At 45.5% G+C, this 27,915-nt stretch overlaps 1 protein-coding gene across 5 annotated transcripts; it reads right to left on the minus strand.

Moving 5' to 3' along the window:
* Window positions 1–381: 381 nt before the first annotated feature.
* Window positions 382–27,915, minus strand: LOC135627987 (uroporphyrinogen decarboxylase 1, chloroplastic-like). 5 transcript variants are annotated; one of them, XR_010492745.1, is made up of 8 exons: window positions 27,723–27,915; window positions 27,501–27,628; window positions 25,585–25,967; window positions 24,145–24,429; window positions 23,715–23,950; window positions 1,333–1,525; window positions 524–593; window positions 382–449 (listed from the first exon to the last, which is right to left on the minus strand). XR_010492745.1 is itself a non-coding variant. In XM_065134485.1 (7 exons), the coding sequence occupies exons 1-6, from the start codon at window positions 27,749–27,751 to the stop codon at window positions 1,378–1,380; spliced, it is 1,209 nt and encodes a 402-aa protein (XP_064990557.1). In that variant the 5' UTR covers window positions 27,752–27,915; the 3' UTR covers window positions 382–593; window positions 1,333–1,377. The 5 variants fall into 5 exon arrangements, 4 of the variants coding, with proteins under 4 accessions (XP_064990557.1, XP_064990559.1, XP_064990556.1 ...); XM_065134485.1 differs by having other exon boundaries at window positions 382–593; XM_065134487.1 differs by lacking the exons at window positions 382–449; window positions 524–593; window positions 1,333–1,525 and adding an exon at window positions 1,883–2,241 and having other exon boundaries at window positions 27,723–27,914.

Raw genomic sequence — 27,915 nt, forward strand, 5'->3', positions numbered from 1 at the left:
AGAATGTTCAAAGTTGGGTATATACCTCCCAGAAAAATGGGAATTAATTGCCCCAACACTGCAAATTGCTGGGAATTAACATAAACATGGGGAAATGGCAATGACAGCTTTCTTAGTGGAGCTATCTTTTGCATTATTAGCAATTTGCAAACGGAGAATAATGTTGGGTGCACATGAAACCTGAGAGGATTTAAGATAGGAGGACTAACTAAACCATCTTCCTTCACTCTCATCTACTACTGCATCAACCCACATTTTGTTAGTGCAGTCACAAACATCAGCCAATGACAACAAATTACACTGTTAAGCTAAACCTAGCAATGAGAGAACAAAAGAAGAAAGATTAGCAAGAAATAGTGACAAACAACCGATGTTAGTGCATGTCTTAAAAGCCTTCACGTTTTATTCTATTGCCAAAGATGCCCACTGTCATGTAGCAGCAGCAGTTTCTGAGAGGAATTTTAACATCAACAAGTGAAGCAAGCAATTCAAAAGCTGCATAAAACTCGCAAAAACTACATACATGTTGCAGGTCCCCACAACCAGCTTTCAAGAGGATATACAAAGCTTGGACCAATAAGTTCCACCTTTGGCTGCAAGAGGAAGTCCACAGAAAATTCCGACAGAAATCACTATGCAACTATCTCATTCTGTCAGTAATATGTAGCCAGAAAGTCTTGAAAATGCAGAAGACCAAACTGCAACTGATTTCTTTTGTTTCCACTAAACAAATCCTTTTCCAGTTAACCAAGATCCAACAAGACACAAATTGCTTAGTACCAAACAGTTCTAACACGTAAAACCTCTCCTTTTGTTGCATATTCTGTTCTTCATGTCTGAAAATGGGAGGATAACCTCAGAAAGGACCAAATTCCCCCCACCCTTGTTTTTTAAGTGCCAAGATAAAGCTTCATTTCATAGGTTCAAGTGAGATGTTTGCACATTCTTATGTTATATATTAATCCAATTTTAAAGAATGCCATAGAAGATTATGGGCGAGGTATCCTATTCCTCTATGCAGGGACCTAAAAATGGGACTTGATCCTCCCAGAAGTTATTACCAAGTCTATCCAGAAAAATAAGCAATATAGCTCAAAGCCATCAAACTTCTAAATGGATGACTTGATATATGATCACTTTATTGTGTACTCTACTTTAGATGAAGAGTTCCCAGTTGTAAAAATAAAACAACAAGAAGCCGCAATGCCCAAACTATTTCTGATCCGCTATTTATGGGCATTCAAGTTCTATCCAATTCAACAACTATAAGTTCTGAAACACTTATTTCTGTTCTGGAGAAATAGAAAAGCCATCTGAGTGATAGTGGATTACCTGATGTGAGCAATGATTGCTGCTCTGGACTGGTCAAACGTACTATTACTGAGAGACAATGATGGCTGCTTTGGGCTGGTCAAACCTACTATTACTGAGAGACAGGAGACTCGCCAGAAATAATATCATTGTTAGCCTCTCCTTGCTTCCAACATCGGAAGAGCTCGAGACGTCGAGTATCCCTCTGAACGATCTGTTGATCAAGGATTGAAATATTATATAATACTAAAGTTTTGATATTCATTCGATATAATAAAATATTATATATCAAGCGATATATTGTGATATATCATATTTCTCTTTTTTAACGATGTCCCATCTTTTTTTTCTTATGTCATATATATATATATATATATATATATATATATATATATATATAATATCATCTGATAACGAATGATTTATATACCGATTTATTGATGAACCAATACGTATTGTACCATTCGTTACAGAAGATATTATTCGAAATTGAAGATCTAGTGATTGACTTGTTTACTGAAACGATATTATAAAATGACACATATTTACTGCTAAAATAAGGTCAAGCCCGAGAGTAAGTACATGTTAATTAGTAAAATATAATGGCTTCTTTCTTATGACAGTACCAAACTCAAGTCCTTTTCCGCCGCCAACTTTAGTTACAGAAACAATGTGAACTTTTTTCTGTAAATGTGGTAGAACCAACTTCTGTGGCTCAGAGTGCAGCCAAGACACTACAGAAGAAGACAAAGAAGCTATGAACTTTACAACTTGAGAAGAAGACAAAGAAGCCTTTTTGCCTTATGATGAGAAAAATTGTGTCAGGAATAATCACTAAATCAGTGAGCCCTATTAATTCATAATTATACTAAGCCAAAATCCATCTGATAGGATTCCAAATATTATCTCTTAACAATATATGACGAGTACCTGATAGACAGGAACAACAAAATTTGATGAAAATTTGCAAGTCAACTTACATCAATGTAGGACAAACTAACTGCTTTGTGTACTAACAGCCTTATTACCGTAAGTAAATGTATACAATTTTGTTGCAAAGTTTGAAGTCAGACTAATGCATTCAATGAGATGTAACAAATTGCCAGAAATTTACAAGAGAAAGGTTTGACTATATGTCTGTACATTTCCAAATGCACAATAAATTTTTGATAAGCATGACAAAAACTAATATTAACGTCAATTTTGGCTGTCAACCCAGATATGCTGACTCTGACTCCACTTAACTCGTTCACCAAAAGCTCATTGTCAAGTAATAGCAGCAGTTTTTGGAGAGACTAAACATCAGTAAGTAAAGCAAGCATTTAAAAACTGCTTAAATCTCACTGAAGTGATGTACAAAGTGAGATCATTTCTTTTTTCTCTTTTCCCGATAGAGGTTTACTTTTCTGAAGCTATACTTCTAAATGGTCTACTGAGCAGAGCGGTGGAATCATACATCTGATCAAACAAATCCACACCGTTGTAGTATTGCCGCAATCCAATCACCTTATATGCATAAAAGAAACTACATGGCTCATGAGTATGAATTATTGAACAAATAGGAAATTTTGATAGATTATCCTACATGGCTCATGAGTATGAATTATTGAACAAATAGGAAAATTTGATAGATTATCGGTCAGCTCACTATCACGGACAAAGATCAGTCTCTCCGAAACCTCCTATGGTCCGTTAATACATACAAAAGAGAAAACGAGTTAGATAAAACACCTCATTCGGGATCCACAAGCAATCATTTTAGAAAACACTTTATGACCAATCAAATTACAAACAAACTTTACAAGCTCTGAATGATCGCACAACAAAGGATCCAAAATGGTCCACTACAGACCGAAAGAAAATGGGGCTACTAAGCCTACTACCAACCCTTTACATATTGTGCAAAGCATAAACAAACCAAAAGACACAGACATACATAAGCATTAAGTCGAACACCCCATTTACAATTTTGTCTGTGACATTCTCCCCCACTTATTCCTTCGACGTCCTCGTCGACGCCTTTGTCGACATTGCAACTCCTCGCCTTTACTGAGTCTTCAATCTTCTGTTTTAGCTACAATGCGCCTCTTGGCTCCTAGCTGCTCTCCGCTGCTGTTGTTGAGTAGTCAAACTTTTAATCTGCCATGATGCTTCAACTCGCCAATGACTAACTCTAGTATGAGGTTGGATGAGTTGTGTTGATCATTATTGGTTCTTGCGAATCCTTCATATGAAGGAAAAGATCATCCTTAGTATGCGCTAGTGTCTCAATTACCTAATATCGTTTGAACTAGATAGATGCCTGTTAGAACTTTAACGAGTATCGCCTCGCAAACTTTTGAAGTTTTTGGATCCTTCCTCCATAAAATTTACCATTCGACTCTTCTTTCACTTAGTTGTCACTGTTAGGAACGAGCCGGTACTAAGAGGGGGGGGTGAATTAGTGCAGCGGTAAAATACGTCTTCAAAATGGTTCCGAAAAATCTCTTCGTACGATAAAACCAATTTCGGAAATGCTTAACTTTAAAAGCAAAGTAAGAGCGTATTGAATGTAAAGTAAGTACGGAGGTAAAGTGGTTTGCAGTAAAGATAAATTGCTTAAAGTAAAATGTAAACAAGATTTATAGTGGTTCGGTCGTCGTGACCTATATCCACTCCTCTGATTCCTCTTCCGTCGAGGCCACTAGCTTTAATAGGCGAAGATCAACCTCCTTCTTATACCCCTCTTCTCCTTTTACCGGGTTTAGGAGAAAACCCTTACAAGCACACACACTCCTCTCTAAACAGAATTCTAACACTTAGACTAGAGGAGGATTCTCACAAGAGATTTCTATAGTGTTTTTCCCTTTTTAAATTCTCTGTGCTTGTGTTTGTTAACCAGGGATGAGAGGGGCACTTATAGGTTTCAAGTTGATTCAAACTTGGAGCCTAAAAAGGTCTCATCCCAGGTTTCCTGAGTACTGGCGGTACCACCGTCGTTCTTGGGCGGTACTACCGCCGCAGGATCTAGTACTAGGCGATACCACCGCCGAACAAGGGCGGTACCACGACCCAGATTTTCTGGGGTGATGTTCCCCAGGCGGTGCCACCGTCGGCCAGGGTTCAACACCATGGTTGGGCCTTGAATCCAGCCCAAACCAGCCCACCTTCATGCCCAGTTGGCCCCTAACAGAGTTGATGGGATTACCTCCCAATCACAACTCTAATTATGTGCTAGCTACGATTCCTAAGACATAATCTAAGCAAGATAAGTCCGTTTTCTTCCGGCGAGCTTCCGACGATCTTCCAGCGATCTTCCGACGATCTCTAGGTAATGTTCCGGTGGACTCCCGGCAAGCTCCTGGACTTCACAACGATCTTCTTGGTGAGTTTCAACGATCTTCTTTAGCAAGCTCCAGGACTTCTCAATCAATTTCGGCAGAACTTCTGACGAACGTCCGGACTTCCGACGAACTCTCGAACTCCCAACGAAATCACGTTCTTGACTCCGGACTTCATTTTGCTTTATGCCTTGCTATCGTAGTTAATCTTGCAGACATAAAAAATACACTTCGATCTAGACAATTATTACTAAGCATGAATAATGTCGTCCGACATGTCATTGGTCCATCGACGCTTCGTCCAATTCTTCGGCGCATCGTCCTCTCTTGTGGCCTATTGCCCAATCGGCCAGTTGACCTCCGCAACTTCAATATCCTTGGCGCAATATCTGCTCTTCTTAGCCCAATGCCCGAATCCATGGCCCGAAGCCTTCTGTCGATACGTCGACCGATCCTTCGGCCCGACATCTAATCTTTTGACATTTTTCTCTGCCCAACATGATTCTTCCTGCTTTAGTTGTCGCTCCTTGATCAAAGCACCATGCTGTCACGGACAAACTTCGAAACAGGGTGTTTGATGTAATGCTTATGTATGTCCGTGTCGTTTGGCATGTTCATGCCTTGTACAACAGGTAGAGGGGCGGCCGAAGGCTTAATAGCCCCATGTTAGTTGGGTTGGTGGCCTCTTTAGGCTTGTAAATAAAGGTTGTGTCATGTGGACACGCACGAGAGCTTTTCGGTCTGTAATGGACCATTTTACCCTTTGTTGTGCCACTGTTCAGAGCTTGTAAAGTTTGTTTGTATTTTGCATTGTCTATGAAGTGTTTTTCTGACAAAAAAAAAATTAAGGGAGTGCCCACAGAAACAGGCACTCAATGCATTAACGGCTTCCATCCACCCCCCCCGATCGGACAAGGGCAAAGCTGTTGCTCTTAGTTCGAGCAGTTCAACAAACGCATTGCTCCCATTCAGGGTCCTTGCGACTCCTCATCGTCGCTGCTGGATTCTGAACTGCTCGAACTAAGAGCAACAGCTTTGCCCTTGTCCGATCGGGGGTGGGTGGATGGAAGCCGTTAATGCATTGAGTGCCTGTTTCTGTGGGCACTCCCTTACCATGTGCGATCCTCCGCACAAGAAGCATCCTCCAGGTTTTGAGGCCATGCCTTTCGGGTTCGGCCCTTTGTGGGAGCTCTTCTTCTTCTGTTCGCCCCCAAGCTCCATCCCTCGAGAATGTTTTGGAGGGCGATTGCCTGAAGATTGTTTCCTTCTCGCTGGGTCTTCAGAGGAAACAAAGTCGGTGAGCCTTTCTGCAGCTGCAATTGCCCCGACCACATCGGTAACATTCCTTCGATTCAGCTCCTGTTGAGCCCATGGTTTCAAACCATCAAAGAAGCTGAACAACTTGTCCTTCTCGGACATGTCCTGTATGTCCAACATTAGTGCAGAAAACTGCTTCACATAGTCTCGGATGGTGGTACTTTGGCGGAGTTGTCTCAACTTCCTTCTTGCGACGAACTCGGTGTTCTCCGGTAGGAACTGAGTTCTCAACTCCCGCTTCAAGTCTTCCCATGTGTCGACTCGACACCGACCTTGTTGGATTTCCTCCCAACGAGTTCGCCACCAAAGTTTCGCATCTCCATTCAGATACATTGTTGCTATAGAAACTTTGGTATCTTCAGAATCGGGCCTCGTAGCTCGGAAGTATTGCTCCATGTCGAACAGAAAGTTCTCGAGCTCCTTGGCATCTCTGGCCCCTCCGTATCCATGGGGCTCAGGTGCCCTCAAGTTTTGTGGCGGTGCAACGCGGGTGTTGCCTCCTCCCGTATTTAGCGTTCTTGTGAGCATAGCCACCTTTGCCGTGAGTTCCGCCACAACGTCCTGTAAGTGCTGCACGGAGTCCTTGGTGTCATCGGACAGTCGGTCGACTAGGGCCTCGACCTTGTCGATCCTGGACTCCGCTTCCTCTTGCGATCTCTCTACCCCAACAAGTCTTTGTTGGCCATGGTAGAGTTCTTCCATGCTCGCTTCCAGAACATCCAGGCGGGTTTCCGCCGTCGTGAGTCTCTCCTTATGACTCTTTTTCCCAGTTAGCGCACCAGATTGCGCTTCCTCCACTCGCGGAGAGTTGCCAACTTCTCGCTCATCCTGTTCGCTGCCGCGATCCTCGTGAGCGGCTCCAACAGCATGAGAGCGAGTGTGCACATGCAGCCCACCTGCGGCTGCTTGGGGCAAGGTTCCGGCATGCCCCGTCTTGCTTGATTCGCCACGATGCTTTGCCATGGTGAAGTTGCGAAGTTCGTTCGCTGTTCGATCGAAGAGCTTGCCCGCTCTGATACCACAATGTCACGACCTTAGCTGGAATTGCCTAAGGCGTGCGGCACCCTTGCGGCCAAAGACGCGAACTTAGCTTGCGTTGCCTTCAGCAATGCGCACCTGCCAATATCCCGACCGAAGGTCGAGTTTTGAGAAATACTTCGCCTTGCCCAATTGATCGAACAAGTCCGCAATGAGCAGGATGGGATACTTGTTCTTCACTGTTCCTTTGTTGAGGGCTCGGTAGTCGACGCATAATCGGAGGCTCCCATCTTGTTTCTTCTGAAAGAGAACTGGAGCTCCGAAAGGTGCTTTTGAGCTGCGGATGAGACCACCGCTTAGAAGTTCACCTAACTGCTTCCTGAGTTCGGCCAACTCTGGTGGAGGCATGCGGTAGGGTGGTCTTGCTGGAGGCTTCACTCCTGGCTCCAGCTCGATATTATGATCCACGCCTCTGCGTGGAGGGAGAGTCTTCGGCAACTCGGGCGGCATAACGTCTTTGAACTCTTTTAGAACGTTCGCCACCATAGCAGGTTCTTGAATGGCCTCTTCGTTGAGTGGCTCTAGCTTCATAGCAGCCACGAATGTCAGTTCGCCCTTTCGCACCCGTTTCTTCCATTGTAATGCCGAGATGTGTTGGGGCTCCTTGGTTCCTCTCCGAGAGACGGGAACCACGCAGGGGTCATCGCCTCCCATCATACATAGGGAATTCAAGAACGGCATCGGCACCAACTTCGCCGCGTGCATAAACTCCATTCCAAGAATCACTTGGAAGTCGTCCAGTGGCACGGCCATCATGTTGGTGTTCCCGCTCCATGTTCCGATTTTGATGGGAACTCCCTTCGCTAACCCGGAGATTCGCCTGGCCTCCGAGTTCACCGCTTTCATTCGGCTTGGGCTCTTCTCCAATGTCAACCCAAGTCGCTGTGCTTCACGATCGGCTATGAAGTTGTGGGTAGCGCCCGTGTCCACCATTGCACGGGTCGTTTGGCCATTCAGCTTGATGTCCACGTACATCAGTTCACTGCTTCCTGCTTTTTGTGCCTTTGTCTTCATGTTCTCCCCCACTTGACCCCACATAGCGTTCAACAAACGCATTGCTCCCATTCGGGGTCCTTGCGACTCCTCATCGTCGCTGCTGGATTCTGAACTGCTCGAACTAAGAGCAACAGCTTTGCCCTTGTCCGATCGGGGGGGGTGGATGGAAGCCGTTAATGCATTGAGTGCCTGTTTCTGTGGGCACTCCCTTACCATGTGCGGTCCTCCGCACAAGAAGCATCCTCCAATTTTTGAGGCCTTGCCTTTCGGGTTCGGCCATTTGTGGGAGCTCTTCTTCTTCTGTTCGCCCCCAAGCTCCATCCCTCAAGAATGTTTTGGAGGGCGATTGCCTGAAGATTGTTTCCTTCTCGCTGGGGCTTCAGAGGAAACAAAGTCGGTGAGCCTTTCTGCAGCTGCAATTGCCCCGACTACATCGGTAACATTCCTTCGATTCAGCTCCTGTTGAGCCCATGGTTTCAAACCATCAAGGAAGCTGAACAACTTGTCCTTCTCGGACATGTCCTGTATGTCCAGCATTAGTGCAGAAAACTGCTTCACATAGTCTCGGATGGTGGTACTTTGGCGGAGTTGTCTCAACTTCCTTCTTGCGACGAACTCGGTGTTCTCCGGTAGGAACTGAGTTCTCAACTCCCGCTTCAAGTCTTCCCATGTGTCGACTCGACACCGACCTTGTTGGATTTCCTCCCAACGAGTTCGCCACCAAAGTTTCACATCTCCATTCAGATACATTGTTGCTATAGAAACTTTGGTATCTTCAGAATCGGGCCTCGTAGCTCGGAAGTATTGCTCCATGTCGAACAGAAAGTTCTTGAGCTCCTTGGCATCTCTGGCCCCTCCGTATCCATGGGGCTCAGGTGCCCTCAAGTTTTGTGGCGGTGCAACGCGGGTGTTGCCTCCTCCCGTATTTAGCGTTCTTGTGAGCATAGCCACCTTTGCCGTGAGTTCCGCCACAACGTCCTGTAAGTGCTGCACGGAGTCCTTGGTGTCATCGGACAGTCGGTCGACTAGGGCCTCTACCTTGTCGATCATGGACTCCGCTTCCTCTTGCGAGCTCTCTACCCCAACAAGTCTTTGTTGGCCATGGTAGAGTTCTTCCATGCTCGCTTCCAGAACATCCAGGCGGGTTTCCGCCGTCGTGAGTCTCTCCTTATGACTCTTTTTCCCAGTTAGCGCACCAGATTGCGCTTCCTCCGCTCGCGGAGAGTTGCCAACTTCTCGCTCATCCTGTTCGCTGCCGCGATCCTCGTGAGCGGCTCCAACAGCATGAGAGCGAGTGTGCACATGCAGCCCACCTGCGGCTGCTTGGGGCATGGTTCCGGCTTGCCCCGTCTTGCTTGATTCGCCACGATGCTTTGCCATGGCGATGTTGTGAAGTTCGTTCGCTGTTCGATCGAAGAGCTTGCCCGCTCTAATACCACAATGTCACGACTTTAGCTGGAATTGCCTAAGGCGTGCGGCACCCTTGCGGCCAAAGACGCGAACTTAGCTTGCGTTGCCTTCAGCAATGCGCACCTGCCAATATCCCGACCGAAGGTCGAGTTTTGAGAAATACTTCGCCTTGCCCAATTGATCGAACAAGTCCGCAATGAGCGGGATGGGATACTTGTTCTTCACTGTTACTTTGTTGAGGGCTCGGTAGTCGACGCATAATCGGAGGCACCCATCTTGTTTCTTCTGAAAGAGAACTGGAGCTCCGAAAGGTGCTTTTGAGCTGCGGATGAGACCACCGCTTAGCAGTTCACCTAACTGCTTCCTGAGTTCGGCCAACTCTGGTGGAGGCATGCGGTAGGGTGGTCTTGCTGGAGGCTTCACTCCTGGCTCCAGCTCGATATTGTGATCCATGCCTCTGCGTGGAGGGAGAGTCTTCGGCAACTCGGGCGGCATAACGTCTTTGAACTCTTTTAGGACGTTCGCCACCATAGCAGGTTCTTGAATGGCCTCTTCGTTGAGTGGCTCTAGCTTCATAGCAGCCACGAATGTCAGATCGCCCTTTCGCACCCGTTTCTTCAATTGTAATGCCGAGATGTGTTGGGGCTCCTTGGTTCCTCTCCGAGAGACGGGAACCACGCAGGGGTCATCGCCTCCCATCATACATAGGGAATTCAAGAACGGCATCGGCACCAACTTCGCCGCGTGCATAAACTCCATTCCAAGAATCACTTGGAAGTCGTCCAGTGGCACGACCATCATGTTGGTGTTCCCGCTCCATGTTCTGATTTTGATGGGAACTCCCTTCGCTAACCCGGAGATTCGCCTGGCCTCCGAGTTCACCGCTTTCATTCGGCTTGGGCTCTTCTCCAATGTCAACCCAAGTCGCTGTGCTTCATGATCGGCTATGAAGTTGTGGGTAGCGCCCGTGTCCACCATTGCACGGGTCGTTTGGCCATTCAGCTTGATGTCCACGTACATCAGTTCACTGCTTCCTGCTTTTTGTGCCTTTGTCTTCATGTTCTCCCCCACTTGACCCCGCATAGCGTTCAACAAACGCATTGCTCCCATTCGGGGTCCTTGCGACTCCTCATCGTCGCTGCTGGATTCTGAACTGCTCGAACTAAGAGCAACAGCTTTGCCCTTGTCCGATCGGGGGGGGTGGATGGAAGCCGTTAATGCATTGAGTGCCTGTTTCTGTGGGCACTCCCTTACCATGAGCGGTCCTCCGCACAAGAAGCATCCTCCAGGTTTTGAGGCCTTGCCTTTCGGGTTCGGCCCTTTGTGGGAGCTCTTCTTCTTCTGTTCGCCCCCAAGCTCCATCCCTCGAGAATGTTTTGGAGGGCGATTGCCTGAAGATTGTTTCCTTCTCGCTGGGTCTTCAGAGGAAACAAAGTCGGTGAGCCTTTCTGCAGCTGCAATTGCCCCGACTACATCGGTAACATTCCTTCGATTCAGCTCCTGTTGAGCCCATGGTTTCAAACCATCAAGGAAGCTGAACAACTTGTCCTTCTCGGACATGTCCTGTATGTCCAGCATTAGTGCAGAAAACTGCTTCACATAGTCTCGGATGGTGGTACTTTGGCGGAGTTGTCTCAACTTCCTTCTCGCGACGAACTCGGTGTTCTCCGGTAGGAACTGAGTTCTCAACTCCCGCTTCAAGTCTTCCCATGTGTCGACTCGACACCGACCTTGTTGGATTTCCTCCCAACGAGTTCGCCACCAAAGTTTCGCATCTCCATTCAGATACATTGTTGCTATAGAAACTTTGGTATCTTCAGAATCGGGCCTCGTAGCTCGGAAGTATTGCTCCATGTCGAACAGAAAGTTCTCGAGCTCCTTGGCATCTCTGGCCCCTCCGTATCTATGGGGCTCAGGTGCCCTCAAGTTTTGTGGCGGTGCAACGCGGGTGTTTCCTCCTCCCACATTTAGCGTTCTTGTGAGCATAGCCACCTTTGCCGTGAGTTCCGCCACAACGTCCTGGAAGTGCTGCACGGAGTCCTTGGTGTCATCGGACAGTCGGTCGACTAGGGCCTCGACCTTGTCAATCCTGGACTCCGCTTCCTCTTGCGAGCTCTCTACCCGTACAAGTCTTTGTTGGCCATGGTAGAGTTCTTCCATGCTCGCTTCCAGAACATCCAGGCGGGTTTCCGCCGTCGTGAGTCTCTCCTTATGACTCTTTTTCCCAGTTAGCGCACCAGATTGCGCTTCCTCCGCTCGCGGAGAGTTGCCAACTTCTCGCTCATCCTGTTCGCTGTCGCGATCCTCGTGAGCGGCTCCAACAGCATGAGAGCGAGTGTGCACATGCAGCCCACCTGCGGCTGCTTGGGGCAAGGTTCCGGCTTGCCCCGTCTTGCTTGATTCGCCACGATGCTTTGCCATGGCGAAGTTGCGAAGTTCGTTCGCTGTTCGATCGAAGAGCTTGCCCGCTCTGATACCACAATGTCACGACCTTAGCTGGAATTGCCTAAGGCGTGCGGCACCCTTGCGGCCAAAGACGCGAACTTAGCTTGCGTTGCCTTTAGCAATGCGCACCTGCCAATATCCCGACCGAAGGTCGAGTTTTGAGAAATACTTCGCCTTGCCCAATTGATCGAACAAGTCCGCAATGAGCGGGATGGGATACTTGTTCTTCACTGTTACTTTGTTGAGGGCTCGGTAGTCGACGCATAATCGGAGGCTCCCATCTTGTTTCTTCTGAAAGAGAACTGGAGCTCCGAAAGGTGCTTTTGAGCTGCGGATGAGACCACCGCTTAGCAGTTCACCTAACTGCTTCCTGAGTTCGGCCAACTCTGGTGGAGGCATTCGGTAGGGTGGTCTTGCTGGAAGCTTCACTCCTGGCTCCCAGCTGCTCTCCGCTGCTGTTTCTGAGTAGTCGAACCTTTGATCCGCCATGCTGCTTCAACTCGCCAATGACTCTGACTCTGGTGTGGGGTTGGCTGAGTTGTGTTGATCCTCGTTGATTCCTGCGGATCCACCAAAATGAAGGAAAAGACCATCCTTACTACGCCAGTCTCTCAAAATTTCTCCATGCTGCTTGAACTGGGTGGATGCTTGTTGGAGCTTTAACGAGCATCGCCTTGCAAACTTCTGAAGTTTTGGGTCCTTCCTCCACAACATCTGCTCATTGACTCTTCTTTCAGTTAGTTGTCACATCCAAGTAGGTTCGCATCACTTCCGCTTTCGATTGGCATTTCATTGGGAAATGAAGCGGACAATCTACTCTCAGTAGCACTGATCACCGTTGGTGAGGATTTGACAACTGTTGTCTTCCATTCTCTTCGAAGGGTCTTTGAACTTGTGCAGAGCTCCTCAGCTGGATAGATAAGAGAATTGGGGTACTCGGTTTCGCCCATTCTCTTAAGAGTTGAGAAGGCAAAGGTTGACTTCGCCCGCCTCCTCGAGGTTGTACTTCATGCATCGAGCTAGTTACTGGCCTTCGCCTGCTCTTTGCTCACACTTCTGAAGCACTTGAAGTGTTTGCACTCCTTGCGTTGAGTTAGCTACTGTGATTCACCTTCTCAATGCCATTGAACTTCTGGAATGCAGGAAGTTTTCACCCCAACTTGGAGTAATTCTCTGATAGATGAGGTCGCCTCTGGGATTGTACCGTCTTCTCCATCAACCCTGCCGCCTACTCCACTGAGTAGCAAAGGTACAGCACCGCGTACTGCTTGCTTCGTTCCTTGGTCGTGCACTCTTGCATGACCCGAAGTCATTCACTTACGGCCTGCAAGGTATAGCACACGCGCGACCGTTTGAGAGAAAACGGGCATGGAGATGTAGAGAAAAGAGTCGCTCAGAGGAGCGGGCATCTAACATTGGCATTCAGAGGAATGGCCAACCCTTCGCGCAAGAGGCACCACGAGAACAGGCAAGCTTGGAAGAATGCGGAGCACACAAAGGTTGGGATGACTGAGTTTGAGCTACGGCTCAACGTTGACAACTTTACTTGATGGTGCTCAAGGCAAGCGAGGCGCTTGGCAAAGGACGAGACCATGCAAAGTGGAATGAGTTGCTCAGTGACCGAAAGAGTTGTGCAAAGCTCACAGAGGTGAGGGGAATTGCTAACTCGAAGAATTCGGTACTCATGCATGGGCTTGTATGCGGACGATGGATTGTTCGTGGCCATCCCAAGGCGGTCGAGACTCGGCGCCATGGAGCATTGAAACTTTCTCTTCGGCATGCGAAGGATACGTCCGGAGGAGGCTGAAGTGTGCAACGAGTTCAGTATGTTGCTAGGCCTTGAGGGGTGCAGCGGTGGCTGTATTGACGTGGAGGCGCAATCTAGCAAGTGCGTTTGCAAGAGGCAGAACAATGCACAGTTTGTTCAGCAGATCGGAGTAGTCCAAGGGGATGGTGGTCTCCGAAACGAAGAGAGATGTTGCTCCAACGGGATAGTTACCCAAGAGGGATAAGTCTCGGCTCTCCAGAGGGAGAATCATGTGAGACAGACTTCACATGTTGAGGAGTACCTCACAAACAACAACTCCACGAAGCTCAATGGACCGAGCAAGCAGCGAGGAGTTGTCACATGATCTCGCTCGAGAGAATGCATGGGTGGATGCATTGCGAGATCAAGTGGGGGAGCGACCTAAAGCAACTTAAATGAAGGCACACTTGGAGTCGATGTAGAGATCGGACTCAAGGGAGGGCTGACCCGTGGAATGGTGGGCGCGAGGGCCACCATCGACTCAATGCAAAAACGAGGAGCGGAGCAACTTGGGTGTAACTTGGCGAAGTACCCAAGCCGCATGAAGGGAGCCAACAGAGAAGTTGGAACATGGAGCAGAGGCACAGTGCTTTCCTTAGACAAAGGTCAAGGACATGAACTCTTGTAGAGGTAAGAGCAGGATTATGTTTTTCCATGGGTCCTTCATTCTGACGGAGTGGACTCATCTTGCATGGTGCCAAAGACGAAGGGAGCTTCTGGGCACATGCACCTTATCTCGGAGGAGCATTTGATGGAGGAACTAAGGCGACTCAATTTGCGGAGGCGAAGTTGGGTTCAAAAGGCCTTAGCACGGGGCAAGAGGACGTAGAGGCGGGTACTCTTGAAGAATATGCCACAGTGTTGCCATTCAAGTTGCCATGAAGGAAGCAGTGCGCAGCGGAGATTGTGCTGGTAGGGGCAGAGGCCCAGGATCTAGACAATGGTGCACTAATTACAGTGAAGTCGGTGGACCTCGGGAGCTACTAGGCGACGGACTGTCCTAGAGCGGTGCTTCATCTTGGTGTGACCCAAGAGTGGGTGGATGAAGGTCGATTGCCAAAGGAGCGAACAAAATCGAAGGTGGAAGAGATCCTGCGATGTATTGGCAGAGGCCACACATGGAGGGTTCACAATTCGAGTTTATTCCACAAGGATCAGAATGCAATGGAGGTGTCACCAAGAGGCGACATGGTGCAGCGGATCGTGGTGGAACAGTTCGTGGCAATGCGACACACACGACATAGTCCCGGGAGGGACTGGATCATATGGAGGTATGATCGGGAGCTACTGGAAGCTCTACTTCGGTGAACAACACGACGGCAAGAAGGGCTATGGATTCAAGGAGTGAAGGCCATGGTACCGCAGAGGCGGGTCTTCCGGGCGTGCATCGAATTTTGCATCGGATGGAAACCTTGGTCATCAGCATATGGGGGCTGTGTTCCACTAAGGGAAAAGTTCGAATGCAAGTACCAGTGAGTCCCATGGGAGGGACTTGATCATGCAGAGGTATGATCGAAGCAGCTGGAGAGTTGGACTGCTCCAGAGCTCATCTTCGCTTAAGGGAGCCCGGCAAGTCAGAGGACAAGGCCGAGTAAGCGAACGTTGCTACCAAGGAAGCTAAGGAGAACAGAATCAGTGCAAACCCTACAATGTGATGGCAGAGGTCATGCATGAGAGTTGTAGTCTGTCTTTCTATCGACCAAACAGACTGCTTGAAGAACACAGAGGTGTTGAAGCAGGAGGTCGAAAGGGGCGAGGAAGCGACGACGAGTCCAGCGGGACTTAGCTACCCAAAATCAAGCATCAGTCAGAATGGAGGTGGACTCAGAGGAGTGCCACGGAGACATATCTACTGATCGTGAAGAAAAGGGATACAGATGCGAGGAGACGGATAGTAGGGCCATGGGCATGGCAGCGCCATGGTACCGCAGAGGCGGGACTTCCGTGAAAGTCATTGATCCCTTGCTCTCACGAAGGGAGAGCGCTTGGTCGTGAAAGGGGCCGAGGAGGTGGAGAATGCAGAGACAATCTTCAAGTACCGAGACAAGGCTGAAGGGCAGAGGCCGAAGAACTTCGTAAGACCGGTGTCAACAAGTTTCTCATCAAGATAGACGTAAGTGAAGGACTTCGGGTCATGCAAGAGTGCACGACCAAGGAATGAAGCAAGCAGTACGCGGTGCTGTACCTTTGCTACTCAGTGGAGTAGGCGGCAAGGTTGATGGAGAAGACAGTACAATCCTAGAGGCGACCTCATCTATCAGAGAATTACTCCAAGTTGGGGTGAAAACTTTCTGCATTCCAGAAGTTCAATGGTATTGAGAAGGTGAATCACAGTAGCTAACTCAACGCAAGGAGTGCAAACACTTCAAGTGCTTCAGAAGTGTGAGCAAAGAGCAGGCGAAGGCCAGTAACCAGCTCGATGCATGAAGTACAACCTCGAGGAGGCGGGCGAAGTCAAGTAACCTTTGCCTTCTCAACTTTTAAGAGAATGGGCGAAACCGAGTACCCCAATTCTCTTATCTATCCAGCTGAGGAGCTCTGCACAAGTTCAAAGACCCTTCGAAAAGAATGGAAGACAACAGTTGTCAAATCCTCACCAACGGTGATCAGTGCTACTGAGAGTAGATTGTCCGCTTCATTTCCCAATGAAATGCCAATCGAAAGCGGAAGTGATGCGAACCTACTTGGATGTGACAACTAACTGAAAGAAGAGTCAATGAGCAGATGTTGTGGAGGAAGGACCCAAAACTTCAGAAGTTTGCAAGGCGATGCTCGTTAAAGCTCCAACAAGCATCCACCCAGTTCAAGCAGCATGGAGAAATTTTGAGAGACTGGCGTAGTAAGGATGGTCTTTTCCTTCATTTTGGTGGATCCGCAGGAATCAACGAGGATCAACACAACTCAGCCAACCCCACACCAGAGTCAGAGTCATTGGCGAGTTGAAGCAGCATGGCGGATCAAAGGTTCGACTACTCAGAAACAGCAGCGGAGAGCAGCTGGGAGCCAGGAGGCGCATTGCAGCTGGAGCAGAAGATTGAAGACTCAGCAAAGGCGAAGAGTTGCAGTGTTCACAAAGGCTTCGACGAGGATGTCGAAGGGATAAGTGGGGGAGAATGTCACGGACAAACTTCGAAACAGGGTGTTTGATGTAATGCTTATGTATGTCCGTGTCGTTTGGCATGTTCATGCCTTGTACAACAGGTAGAGGGGCGGCCGAAGGCTTAATAGCCCCATGTTAGTTGGGTTGGTGGCCTCTTTAGGCTTGTAAATAAAGGTTGTGTCATGTGGACACGCACGAGAGCTTTTCGGTCTGTAATGGACCATTTTACCCTTTGTTGTGCCACTGTTCAGAGCTTGTAAAGTCTGTTTGTATTTTGCATTGTCTATGAAGTGTTTTTCGGACATGTTTGCTTGTGGATCCCGATTGAGGCGTTCTCTTTAACCCGTTCTCTCTTTTGTTGGTCCTAAGGGACAATGGGAGGCTTCGGGGAGGTTGACCTTTGCGGACGGACACGCAAGGGTGCCGCACGACTTAGGCAAATCCAACTAAGTCCGTGTCAGGTGAGCGGCCTGCAAGAGTTTTTATGAGTGCAAGGACTTCGGGTCATGCAAGAGTGCACGACCAAGGAACGAAGCAACCTGTTTATGTGGGCACTCCCTTAATTTTTTTTTGTCCGAAAAACACTTCATAGACAATGCAAAATACAAACAGACTTTACAAGCTCTGATACCACAATGTCACGACCTTAGCTGGAATTGCCTAAGGCGTGCGGCACCCTTGCGGCCAAAGACGCGAACTTAGCTTGCGTTGCCTAAGTCGCGAGTCACCCGTGCGGCAAAGACGCGAACTTATCTTGCGTTGCCTAAGTCGCGCTTCGCCCTTGCGATCTTGCTCCGCAAGGATCAGCCCACTTTGTAACCTCTCGCAGGTCCCGAAGGACCTGTAAAAGAGAAAGAGAGTTAGATCGAAAGAACGAGCAACGGACAAGTCCCGAAGTCTCGCGAAAAGGAAAGCTTTACAAGCAATTCGTCGAACACCTTGTGTGCACAAGAGAAAAGAGGGAGAGGGAGAAAAACAAGGCTTTCAAGGATGAACGAACAGCTGCAAGCCCACAAACAGCCGCTCACCTGGTACCGGGCGTTGAACACTCTTTCGCAAGTTCACACGTGACCTTTACGGGAACTTGGTGTTGCGTCCGGGACCAGGTGAGCGGCTGTTTGTGGGCTTGCAGCTGTTCGTTCATCCTTGAAAGCCTTGTTTTTCTCCCTCTCCCTCTTTTCTCTTGTGCACACAAGGTGTTCGACGAATTGCTTGTAAAGCTTTCCTTTTCGCGAGACTTCGGGACTTGTCCGTTGCTCGTTCTTTCGATCTAACTCTCTTTCTCTTTTACAGGTCCTTCGGGACCTGCGAGAGGTTACAAAGTGGGCTGATCCTTGCGGAGCAAGATCGCAAGGGCGAAGCGCGACTTAGGCAACGCAAGCTAAGTTCGCGTCTTTGCCGCACGGGTGACTCGCGACTTAGGCAACGCAAGCTAAGTTCGCGTCTTTGGCCGCAAGGGTGCCGCACGCCTTAGGCAATTCCAGCTAAGGTCGTGACAATGCGTCACTCAAAACGCAGATCAGATTAAATCATAAACACTATCAATTAGTTTCATCATCAAAATTCGAGATTCAACAGTCACTTCCAAGTAGATTCGTATCACTTCCACTTTCGATTGATATTCTGTTGGGAAATGAAGCGGATAATCTACTCTTAGCAGCACTGATCACCATTGGTGAAGAGTTAACAACTGTTGTCTTCTATTAGATATCTTCGAATGGTCTTTAAACCTGTACAGAGCCCCCTGGATAGATAAGAGAATTTGGGTACTCGGTTTCACTCATTCTCTTAAGAGTTGAGAAAGTCAAGATTACTTGAATTTGCCCGCCTCCTAGAGGGTTATACTTTATGCATCGAGCTGGTTATTGGTCTTCACTTGCTCTTTGCTCACACTTCTGAAGTACTTGAAGTGTTTGCACTCATTGCGTTGAGTTAGTTACTATGATTCACCTTCTTAATGACATCAAACTTTTAGAATGCAGGAAGTTTTTAGCCCAACTTGGAGTAAGTCTATGATAGTTATGGTCGTCTCTGGGATTGTACCGTCTTCTCTATCAACCCAGCCACCTACTCCACTGAGTAGCAAAAGTACAACACCGCATATTGCCTGCTTCGTTCCTTGGTTGTGCACTCTTGCATTGACCCGAAGTCCTCCACTTTTGACTATCTTGATGAGAAGCTCGTTGACACCGGTCTTATGAAGTTCCCTGGCCTCTGCCCTTCAGCCTTGTCTCGGTACTTGGAGTTTGCCTTTGCATTCTTCATCTCCTCGACCCCTTTCACGACCAAGCGCTCCCTTCCATGAGAGCAAGGGATCGATGACTTTACGGAAGTCCCGTCTCTACGGTACCATGACGCTACCATGACCATGGCCCTACTATCCGTCGTCTCGTATATGCATCCCTTTTTCCGCGATTGATAGATCTGCCTCTGTGGCACTCTTCCAAGTCCACCTCTATTCTAACCGATGCTTGGTTTTGGGTAGCTAAGTCCCTCTGGACTCGTTATCGCTTCCTCGCCCCTTTCGACCCCCTACTTCAACACCTTTGTATTCTCCCAATAGTTCCCCTTGGTCGATGGAAAGACAAACTGCAACTCCCATGCATGGACTCTGCCATCATGTTGTAGGGTTCGTACCGATTCTGTTCTCCTTAGCTTCCTTGGTAGCAACGTTCGCTTGCTCGACCTTATCCTCTGACTTGTCGGGCTCCCTTAAGCGAATATGGGCTCTAGAGCAGTCCAACTCTCCAACCGCTCTGATCATACCTCTGCATGATCAAGTCCCTCTCATGGGACTCACTAGTACTTGCATTCGAACTTTTCCCTCAATGGTACACAACCCCCATATGCTAATGACCAAGGCTTTCATCCGATGCAAAATTCGATGCACGCATGGAAGACCTGCCTTTGCAGTACCATGACTTTCACTCCTTGAATCCATAGCCCTTCTTGTCGTCATTTTGTTCACCGAAGTGGAGCTCCCAGTAGCTCTAGATCATACCTCTGTATGATCTAGTCCCTTGCAGGACTAAATTCGTGTGTATCGCATTGCCATGAACTGTTCCACCATGATCCGTTGCACCATGTCGCCTCCTGGTGAAATCTTCATTGCATTATGATCCTTGTGGGATGAACTCGAATTATGATCCCTCCATGTGTGGCCTTTGCCAACACATCGCAGGGCTTCTTCCACCTTCGATTGTGTTCGCTCATTTGGCAATCGACATTCGTCCACTCGCTCTCGGGTCACACCTAAACGAAACACTGCTCTAGGATAGTCCGTCACCTAGTAATTCCCGAAGTCCACCGACTTCACTGAAATTGGTGTACAATTGTCTAGATCCTGGGCCTCTGCCCCTACCAGAACAATCTCCGTTGTGCACCTCTTCCTTCATGGCAACTCGAATGACAACACTATGACATATTCTTCAAGAGTACCCGCCTCTGCGTCCTCTTGCACCGTGCCAAGGCCTTTTGAACCCAACTTTGCCTTTGCAAGTTGAGTCACCTTGGTTTCTTCGTCAAATGCTTCTCCGAGATAAGGTGCATGTGCCCAGAAGCTCCCTTCGTCTTTGGCACCATACAAGATGAGTCTCACTCCATTAGAATGAAGGACCTATGAAACGACATGATCCCGCTCTTACCTCTGCAAGAGTTTATGTCATTGACCTCTGTCCAAGGAAAGCTCTGTGCCTCCACTCCATGTACCATCTTCTATGCTGGTTCCCTTCATGCGGCTTGGGTACTTCGCTAAGTTACACCCAAGTTGCTCCGCTCCTCGATTTGCATTGAGTTGATGATGGTCCTCACGCCCACCATTCCATGGGTCAGCCCTCCATTGAGTATGATCTTCATATTGACTCTAAGTGTGCCTTCATTTGAGTTGTCTTGGGTCGCTTCCCCACTTGATCTCGTAATGCATCCACCCAATGCATTATCTCAAGCAAGATCATGTGACGACTCATCACCACTCGCTCGGTCCGTTGAGCTTTGTGAAGTTGTTTTGAGGTTCTTCTCCTCAACATGTGTGGTCCGTTGCACATGGTTCTCCCTTTAGAGATCCGGGACTTATCCCTTCCGGATATCTATCTCGTTAGAGAAGCTTCTCTCTTCACTTCCTTCTCTTTGAAAGTTTCGAAGACCACCATCTCCTTGAACTACTTCGCTTTGCTAAACAAACTGTGCATTGTTCTGCCTCTCGCAAACGCACTTGCTAGATTACGACTCCACGTCAATACAGCTCCCGCTGCACCCCTCAAGGCCTAGCAACATGCTGAACTCGCTACACACTTTAGCCTCCTACGAACGTATCCTTCTCATGCTGAAGATAAAGTTTAAAGGTTCTATGACGCCAAGTTTCGGTCGCCTTGGGATGGTCACGAACGCTCCATCGTTCGCATACAAGCCCTTGCATGAGTACCGAATTATTTGAATTAATAATTCCCCTCACCTTTGTGAGCTTTGCACAACTTTTTCGGTCGCTGAGCAACCCATTTCACCTTGCATGGTCTCATCTTTTACCAAGCGTCTCACTTGCCGTGAGCACCGTTAAGTATGGTTGCCAACATTGAGCCGTAATTCAAACTCAGCCATCGCAACCTTTGTGCACTATGCATTCCTTCTAGCTTGCTTGTCCTCGTTGTGCCTTTTGCGAGAAGGGTTGACAATTCCTCTGAATGCCAATCTCAAATGCTCGCTCCTCTTAACGACTCCTTTTCCCTACATCTCCATGCCCGCTTTCCCTCAAATGGTCACGCGTACTAGCTGCCCTCAACGTAGCCTCGTTAGGTTCCCCACGTTTGCATGCCAAGTGTTTCTATGATTGCTTGTCCTGCTCTGATACCATATGTCACAGACTTAGTTGGTTTTGTCTAAATCATGTGACACCCTTGTGTGTCCATCCGCAAAAGTCAACCTTCCTGAAACTTCTATGGGCTCTTAGGACATACAAAAGAGAAAACGAGTTAGAGAAAGCATTTCACTCGGGATCCACAAGTAATCATTTCATGAAACACTTCATAACCAATGCAAATTACAGACAGACTTTATAAGCTCTGAACGGTCGCACAACAAAGAATCCAAAATGGTCCACTACAGATCGAAAGAAAATGGGATTGCTAAGCCTACTGTTAACCCTTTACATGTTGTGCAAAACATGAACAAACCAAAAGACATAGACATGTATAAGTATTATATTAAACACCACATTTATAATTTTGTCCGTGACATCGCATCATCTGTTCCTGCAGCTTTAGTGATAGTCATGAAGAGAATCATAACATTGCTTCTATTTGGAAAAAGAGAAAGAAGTGAAAGAAAGCTAATCCATTTGCAACAAATAGTTGTTTTCACCAACTCTAAATATTTACCAATACAAACAAATGAAAACAAAAACTAATACACTATGTTACAGTCTCTACGATCTTATGAACTCTCATGTTGGGGTGACATTGACCTTTGTTTCCATTGGAATAACAGGCCTACTAAATATTAAATATGCATACAAGGCAATCATAGGAATACGAGGTATTACTAACCGGCAAAAAGAACAAATAAACAACTTGAACTTGGTCTTCAAGTGAAAGAAGACTAAGAAGCTTTACTACATATTGCCTGGTTGTGATACCATAAGTCAATGGAGATAATGCATTCACAAATTAGCCTCTCAATTTACAGCTTAAGAGGCTCTAATTCTTGAGCGGTTACACCATCTTCGAAAAGAGTGTCATAGCTCAAGCCTCTCACGACATCAAAGAAATGAGCAACAGCCTCTTCTGGGGTATTCATGAGAACCCCATGACCCAGATTAAGTATATGCCCCCTTCCCCCAGCACACCTCACAACCCTGCACATTAACATTTCAACTGGTCACATACTACATTTGGAAGCTTAGCTTCAAATAAAAATTCATTATGAGTTTGAAACACACTATCAATGCAATGGATAACACGGATTTCTTCCAGTAGGGAGGCATAATCCAATGCATGGTAAAGATATTTCTTAGCACAAAAATCAGTTTTAAAGCCAGGGTTGTGCTAATGCACCCCACCTCTATCACCATGTTATGTTATCACACTGCACACTCTGAAAGTGTCCACGTTGGCATTGCATATCTTGCATTAGAGAACTGTCCCAAGTAGCTATCCTATAGTAGTTAAACTGACAAAAGAAGGGCCCAATGCAAAGGCTCCCACCAATGCAACGTATGGGGCGAATAAATGTTGTCAAAGAGATTGTTTTCATGACCTGAACCTTGATCATGTAGATCACAGAAGAACAACTTTACTACTAAAAAACATAAAAGAGATGTTAATCGAATTGCTATGCTGAAGTAACATTGAACTACTACATAAAATGGGATGACTTTGGTGATGACATACAGTGACAGCCCTTGAACACAAACAGTTGAACAATAGATTGATTGGAGAAGCATGTTTTCACTAATGAAGACTGGAGAAAGCTCCTGAATGAAAAAAGGATAAAAACTAAATTTTGATTTTTTTTTATAGAGTAAAAATAACAGAAGAACAAATAATATAATGTAGAATGCAGAGGTTGTTTTGAAAAACAAAATGATCCCTGATAAGTGTACAAGAGCTCCAACGAAACAAAGGGCCATAAAATTTAGTAGAACAGGTTGACTCATGGTCATTTTTGTCAAAATTGGCTGACACAAAAGCCTGATCATTTCTTAAGTTTTCATTGCACCTAAATAAAAAAATGATTAACTTAAGTTTCTCTGCAAGTCTAAGCTGCATTGATTTCATCTCAAGAATGTTCAAACATCAAACAGAGATATCACAAATTCCTTAAAGGATTCATAAAATAAATTTTGTAAAAGGAAAGAGCTGAGGGGAAATAGGTTATTTGGAATATTAAAATCATAAGAAGAAACGCCAACCTGCTACTGGTGAAGAAAATCAAAGATATCAAACACATACTTAGCTAACTAAAAACAAATGGCACTGACCTATGGATTTCATCAGTTAAAACTGGGAGTGGGGAAAAAAGATAAGCAGGGTCAACATTTCCCTGCACATTAACATTATAGCCAAGACGCCTCCTTCCATCTGCCATATCCACTGTCCAGTCGAGCCCAATCACATCAACTCCAATTCCAGTCATGCGCTCCAGTAGACCACCATTACCATTTATATACAATACAAGTGGTATCTGAGGGCATTCTTTCCGGACTAAACTCACTATCTGCATATTGAAAGGTAGACTATATAATGGCCAAGTTGGTAAAGTGTCCTTTTTGTGATCAAAGCATTTAATAATACTTCCAGGTTTAAAAAAAAATGAAAAGGTGTCAAATTCTTATAAAACTTTCAGTAAACAAAAACGTTGGATGAAAATCAGAAATGAACATATTCAAACAATCCTTTTGTTGACTTTACCTGTTCAATATATGGTTTTGACCACTGTTCCCAAATATTAGGTGGAAGTTGTCCACCCCAAGAGTCAAAAATCTGTATGCACTGAGCGCCTGATTTCACTTGGAAAATGACATAGTCGGATATTGCTTGTGTCAAATGAGAAAGAAGAACCTTGAGAACACGAGGTGCAGTGTGGCACATGCGTTTTATAGTCGTATATGTGCGAGTACTACCCCCCTCCACAACATAAGTAGCGATGGTCCATGGTGCCCCAACAAAACCAAGCACTGCTGCTTTCTCCCCAACCTATGTCACAAATGAAAGATTAAAATCACAAGTTAGACAATATGACATGTATGTCGGCAACTTCATGCATACAACCAGAAAGATAATATTTATATCCAACCAAAATTTGTCATAAAGCCAGTGTAGTTAATTTCATGCATACAACCAGAAAGATAATATCAATATTCAACCAAAAATTATCACAAAGCCAGTGAAGGAATACATTGACACCGGCCAATGATCACACTTCCCATAATGCAACTAAATTAAATGGATATTTATATAGTACCTGGTATCAAAAATGACGGTTTACCATTTCTACTGACTGTTTTATGCTAATTTGGTGTACAAATTGTCAACGTCAGAACCAAAATTTTAACAATTTTATGATATTTTCATTGATGTACCAAAGCTAATCATACCATACCAGTTGGCACATACTGTTCCAATAGGATTCCAGTATGGAAACTGGTGTCAATACCTAGACCTTGACCAATAAGTAATACTAACCAATTAAAGGATAGAAACTCAATTGCTTTGGCACAGCAGCTAAAGGTTTACACATCCAAGACGTATCCAATCATAATTGATGGTCGTAAAGCACAACTAAAAATTAAGAAAGCACCATAGAAGTGGCTAACGACGTCAAATTCAATTCAAACCCCTAAAGCCAATGCTTGATGACGAAACAAGAAAATATGAGAGAAAATAGAAAAAAGATGGCACAGCACACAAAGTTCTCCTGATAATAGATTTGTGGAGGTTGCAAGCAAGAAACACATGTTTCTATGACTCATACTATGATCAACCAAGTTTCCATGATAACAAGGCTCAGTAGACATGTAGAAAGAGCCACCTTATTCAATGCGATTTAAAAGAGGGAAAAAAAATGAAAACCCAGTAGACATTTAAATAGAAACATCTGAAAAGCTAGTAGAGTTTTTCCAACTTCTTTTCAGTATGCATTTACCATAACAAACATATACGTGTACCAAAAGAAGAAAAATTCAATTGGTTGATTTGATATTTAAGTGAATTAACATTCCAATTGCTATATTTGTGTGTTTTTAATGCAACTTGCTACTATAATTTTGAATGATAACATATAAGACCAAGGAGATTGTGTTACATTTTAATTCTTTTGAATGTTATGGAACATACAAAACTGATATTTACCTCCTCACGCAAGATCGATAGAGACTCCCCCACAAATTGAAGCTTCTCTAGGTCAATAGGATGCAAGCATTTAAGCGCTTCCTCATCACAAATTGGTGAATGAATAATAGGGCCTTTTACTTCTTCTATATCAAAAGGAACACCAAATGCAGGTAAAGGTGTAAGTATGTCAGAAAAAATAATAACCCCATCTGGCTGAAAAGCTTTCCAAGGCTGCAAAGAAATTTCTACAATGAGGTCAACCGTCTCAGATCTCTCTCTGAAGGATGGATGTTTCTTGGCAAGCTTTTTGTAAGCATCCATGTACCTTCCTGCTTGGCGCATCATCCATGCTGGAGGCCGACTTATGGCATTTCCTCTAGCAGCCTGAACTAAAAGTGGATCTGAAAAGAATTTATTTAAACTTAAATAGATACCCATCTTTAAATTTTCTTAAAAAATGTTTATTTGTGTCTGCAAAATTTCCAAACTAATAAATCATTGTTGTTTAAGAAATATAGATATAGCCCTCCAACAATGTAAAAAAACAAAACATGCATTTAATGTCGTATTGCAAGATAGAGTCCACTAGATGCCTTTAGAAACTTGTTCTAATTCAACTCTACTTAACAAAGGCTCCAGGTACCCATGCATAAGTTGAACTGAACCAATCAAGGTGGAGAGAGATGTTAGATAAGTTTAGCAATACCAAAATGTTTAGTCAAGAAAAGGTCCTTTACTGAGGATAATGATAAATTATCTTATTAGAATAGTCCCATAAGAGAGGGGAAATAATCTAAATATAAGTATAAGAGTTCCACCTTGCCAAAGTTTTTCCACTAGAGATACGTAATCACATGACAGATTTTTGTCAACATGGGAGGCTCCGTTACATGTTTTAGGCATCCTCAAGATGTTATACTGAAATTAATATTTAAATCTAAAATAGGAGAAAAAACAGAAGTGAACAATAATGAAGAACAAATTTGCTTAGGTAAGTTTAATCTTATTTAGGTAACATAAGTTCCAAGTTGTAATTCTTTTTCTTTAAGATGTAATTTTGCCATTATTTTTTCTTTCCTTCTTTGATAGTGTTTTAAAAGTTTATTTTAAGTAAAGGGTAAGTGGTAATGATGGGATTCAATCATTGGATATTGCTATCAACAATTAAAATATTTTCCTGGTAAGCCAGCTAGCATCTTAAGAAATTTATCGAATGAGGATTTGAACCCTTAACCACAAGTACACTATCATCAAACCAATGCCTTAGGTGTCAAAAATTTTATCTTATGAGGTTTTGATCTCTAAACCTTTGGTAAATGAATATGTTATACTACCACAAGACCACATACCAATATTAAGTGTCAAATTATCAAAGTAGGTTTTGAACCCTCAACCTTTGTTCTCGTACATCAACACTACACCAAAATTTTAGGTGTAAAATTATGGACCGACACCAATGTTTTAGGTGTGTGTTTTAAAAGTTTAAATGTAGTAATAAGTGCCAACAAGTTCTATTTTAGGTATAGTTTGGGTTTGGGAACTTGGATCCTGCCACTCTGGAAACAGGATAGAATCTCACAAGGCATTGCTTCGCTGAATTCAATTGACCTCATTTAGACCTTTTCCATGCACCTAATTCAGTGTCAACATAAGTCCAGCGATCCTTCTCATAAAAGTTCAGAATGGACGAAATCAAATTTCACAAACGACACCTGCAGGTGGCCAAATAAAGAAGGAAAATCTCCAAATCTTGAGCAAACAGCAAAACAAAACCCTCAACCTTCATCGGTCAGTTCTCATCCACTGGGCATATCCATCGTGACTATTACCAAAAATTTGTGCAAGCGAACAACAAAAATCATAACTACGAACAAGAAACAGAAACAAAATGAGAACAAAATGGCACAATGGTGAAGGAAACTACGGGGTCATACCAGAACAGAGGCTTGCCCTAGGAGATCTCTGCCGTCTGGAAAGAAGCCGAATGCTTCGGGTCTTCACATTTGGGAGCAAACCGAGCCGGATATAAGAGTCGAGAGAGCCCGGAGCGATCAAGAAATCACTACCGAAATGGAAAATCCAATACCGAGTCAGTGAAACTTTAAGGCAATATATCTCCTCCTACTGCTTATTGAAGAGAAAGATAGGAACCGAACCTTCTGATAGGAATCGAGCTCGAATACATTTCGCCTCTTAGCAGCAAGAGAGATCGGAAAGATCGACAATCAAATTGGAGGAGAGGGTCGTAGTGACCAGAAAGGGAAGACTTCCTTGCGCGCTCTCCTCCTCCCCTTATCCCTTCTTCTATCCCCTCGTTTTCATTTGTTGCATACCGGTTGAGCTATTTCG

This window comes from Musa acuminata, chromosome BXJ2-11 (genome assembly GCF_036884655.1).
Source record: "Musa acuminata AAA Group cultivar baxijiao chromosome BXJ2-11, Cavendish_Baxijiao_AAA, whole genome shotgun sequence".
In the NCBI taxonomy this organism is placed as follows: domain Eukaryota; kingdom Viridiplantae; phylum Streptophyta; class Magnoliopsida; order Zingiberales; family Musaceae; genus Musa; species Musa acuminata.

Excerpts from the sequence above, each read along its gene's own strand:
- LOC135627987 (XM_065134484.1), bottom strand. The coding sequence starts at position 27,751 with ATGTATTCGAGCTCGATTCCTATCAGAAG. Across the intron at positions 27,629-27,722 it reads AGCTCGATTCCTATCAGAAG|TGATTTCTTGATCGCTCCGG; the intron begins GTTCGGTTCCTA and ends CCATTTCGGTAG. Across the intron at positions 23,951-24,144 it reads CAAAACCATATATTGAACAG|ATAGTGAGTTTAGTCCGGAA; the intron begins GTAAAGTCAACA and ends TTCAATATGCAG.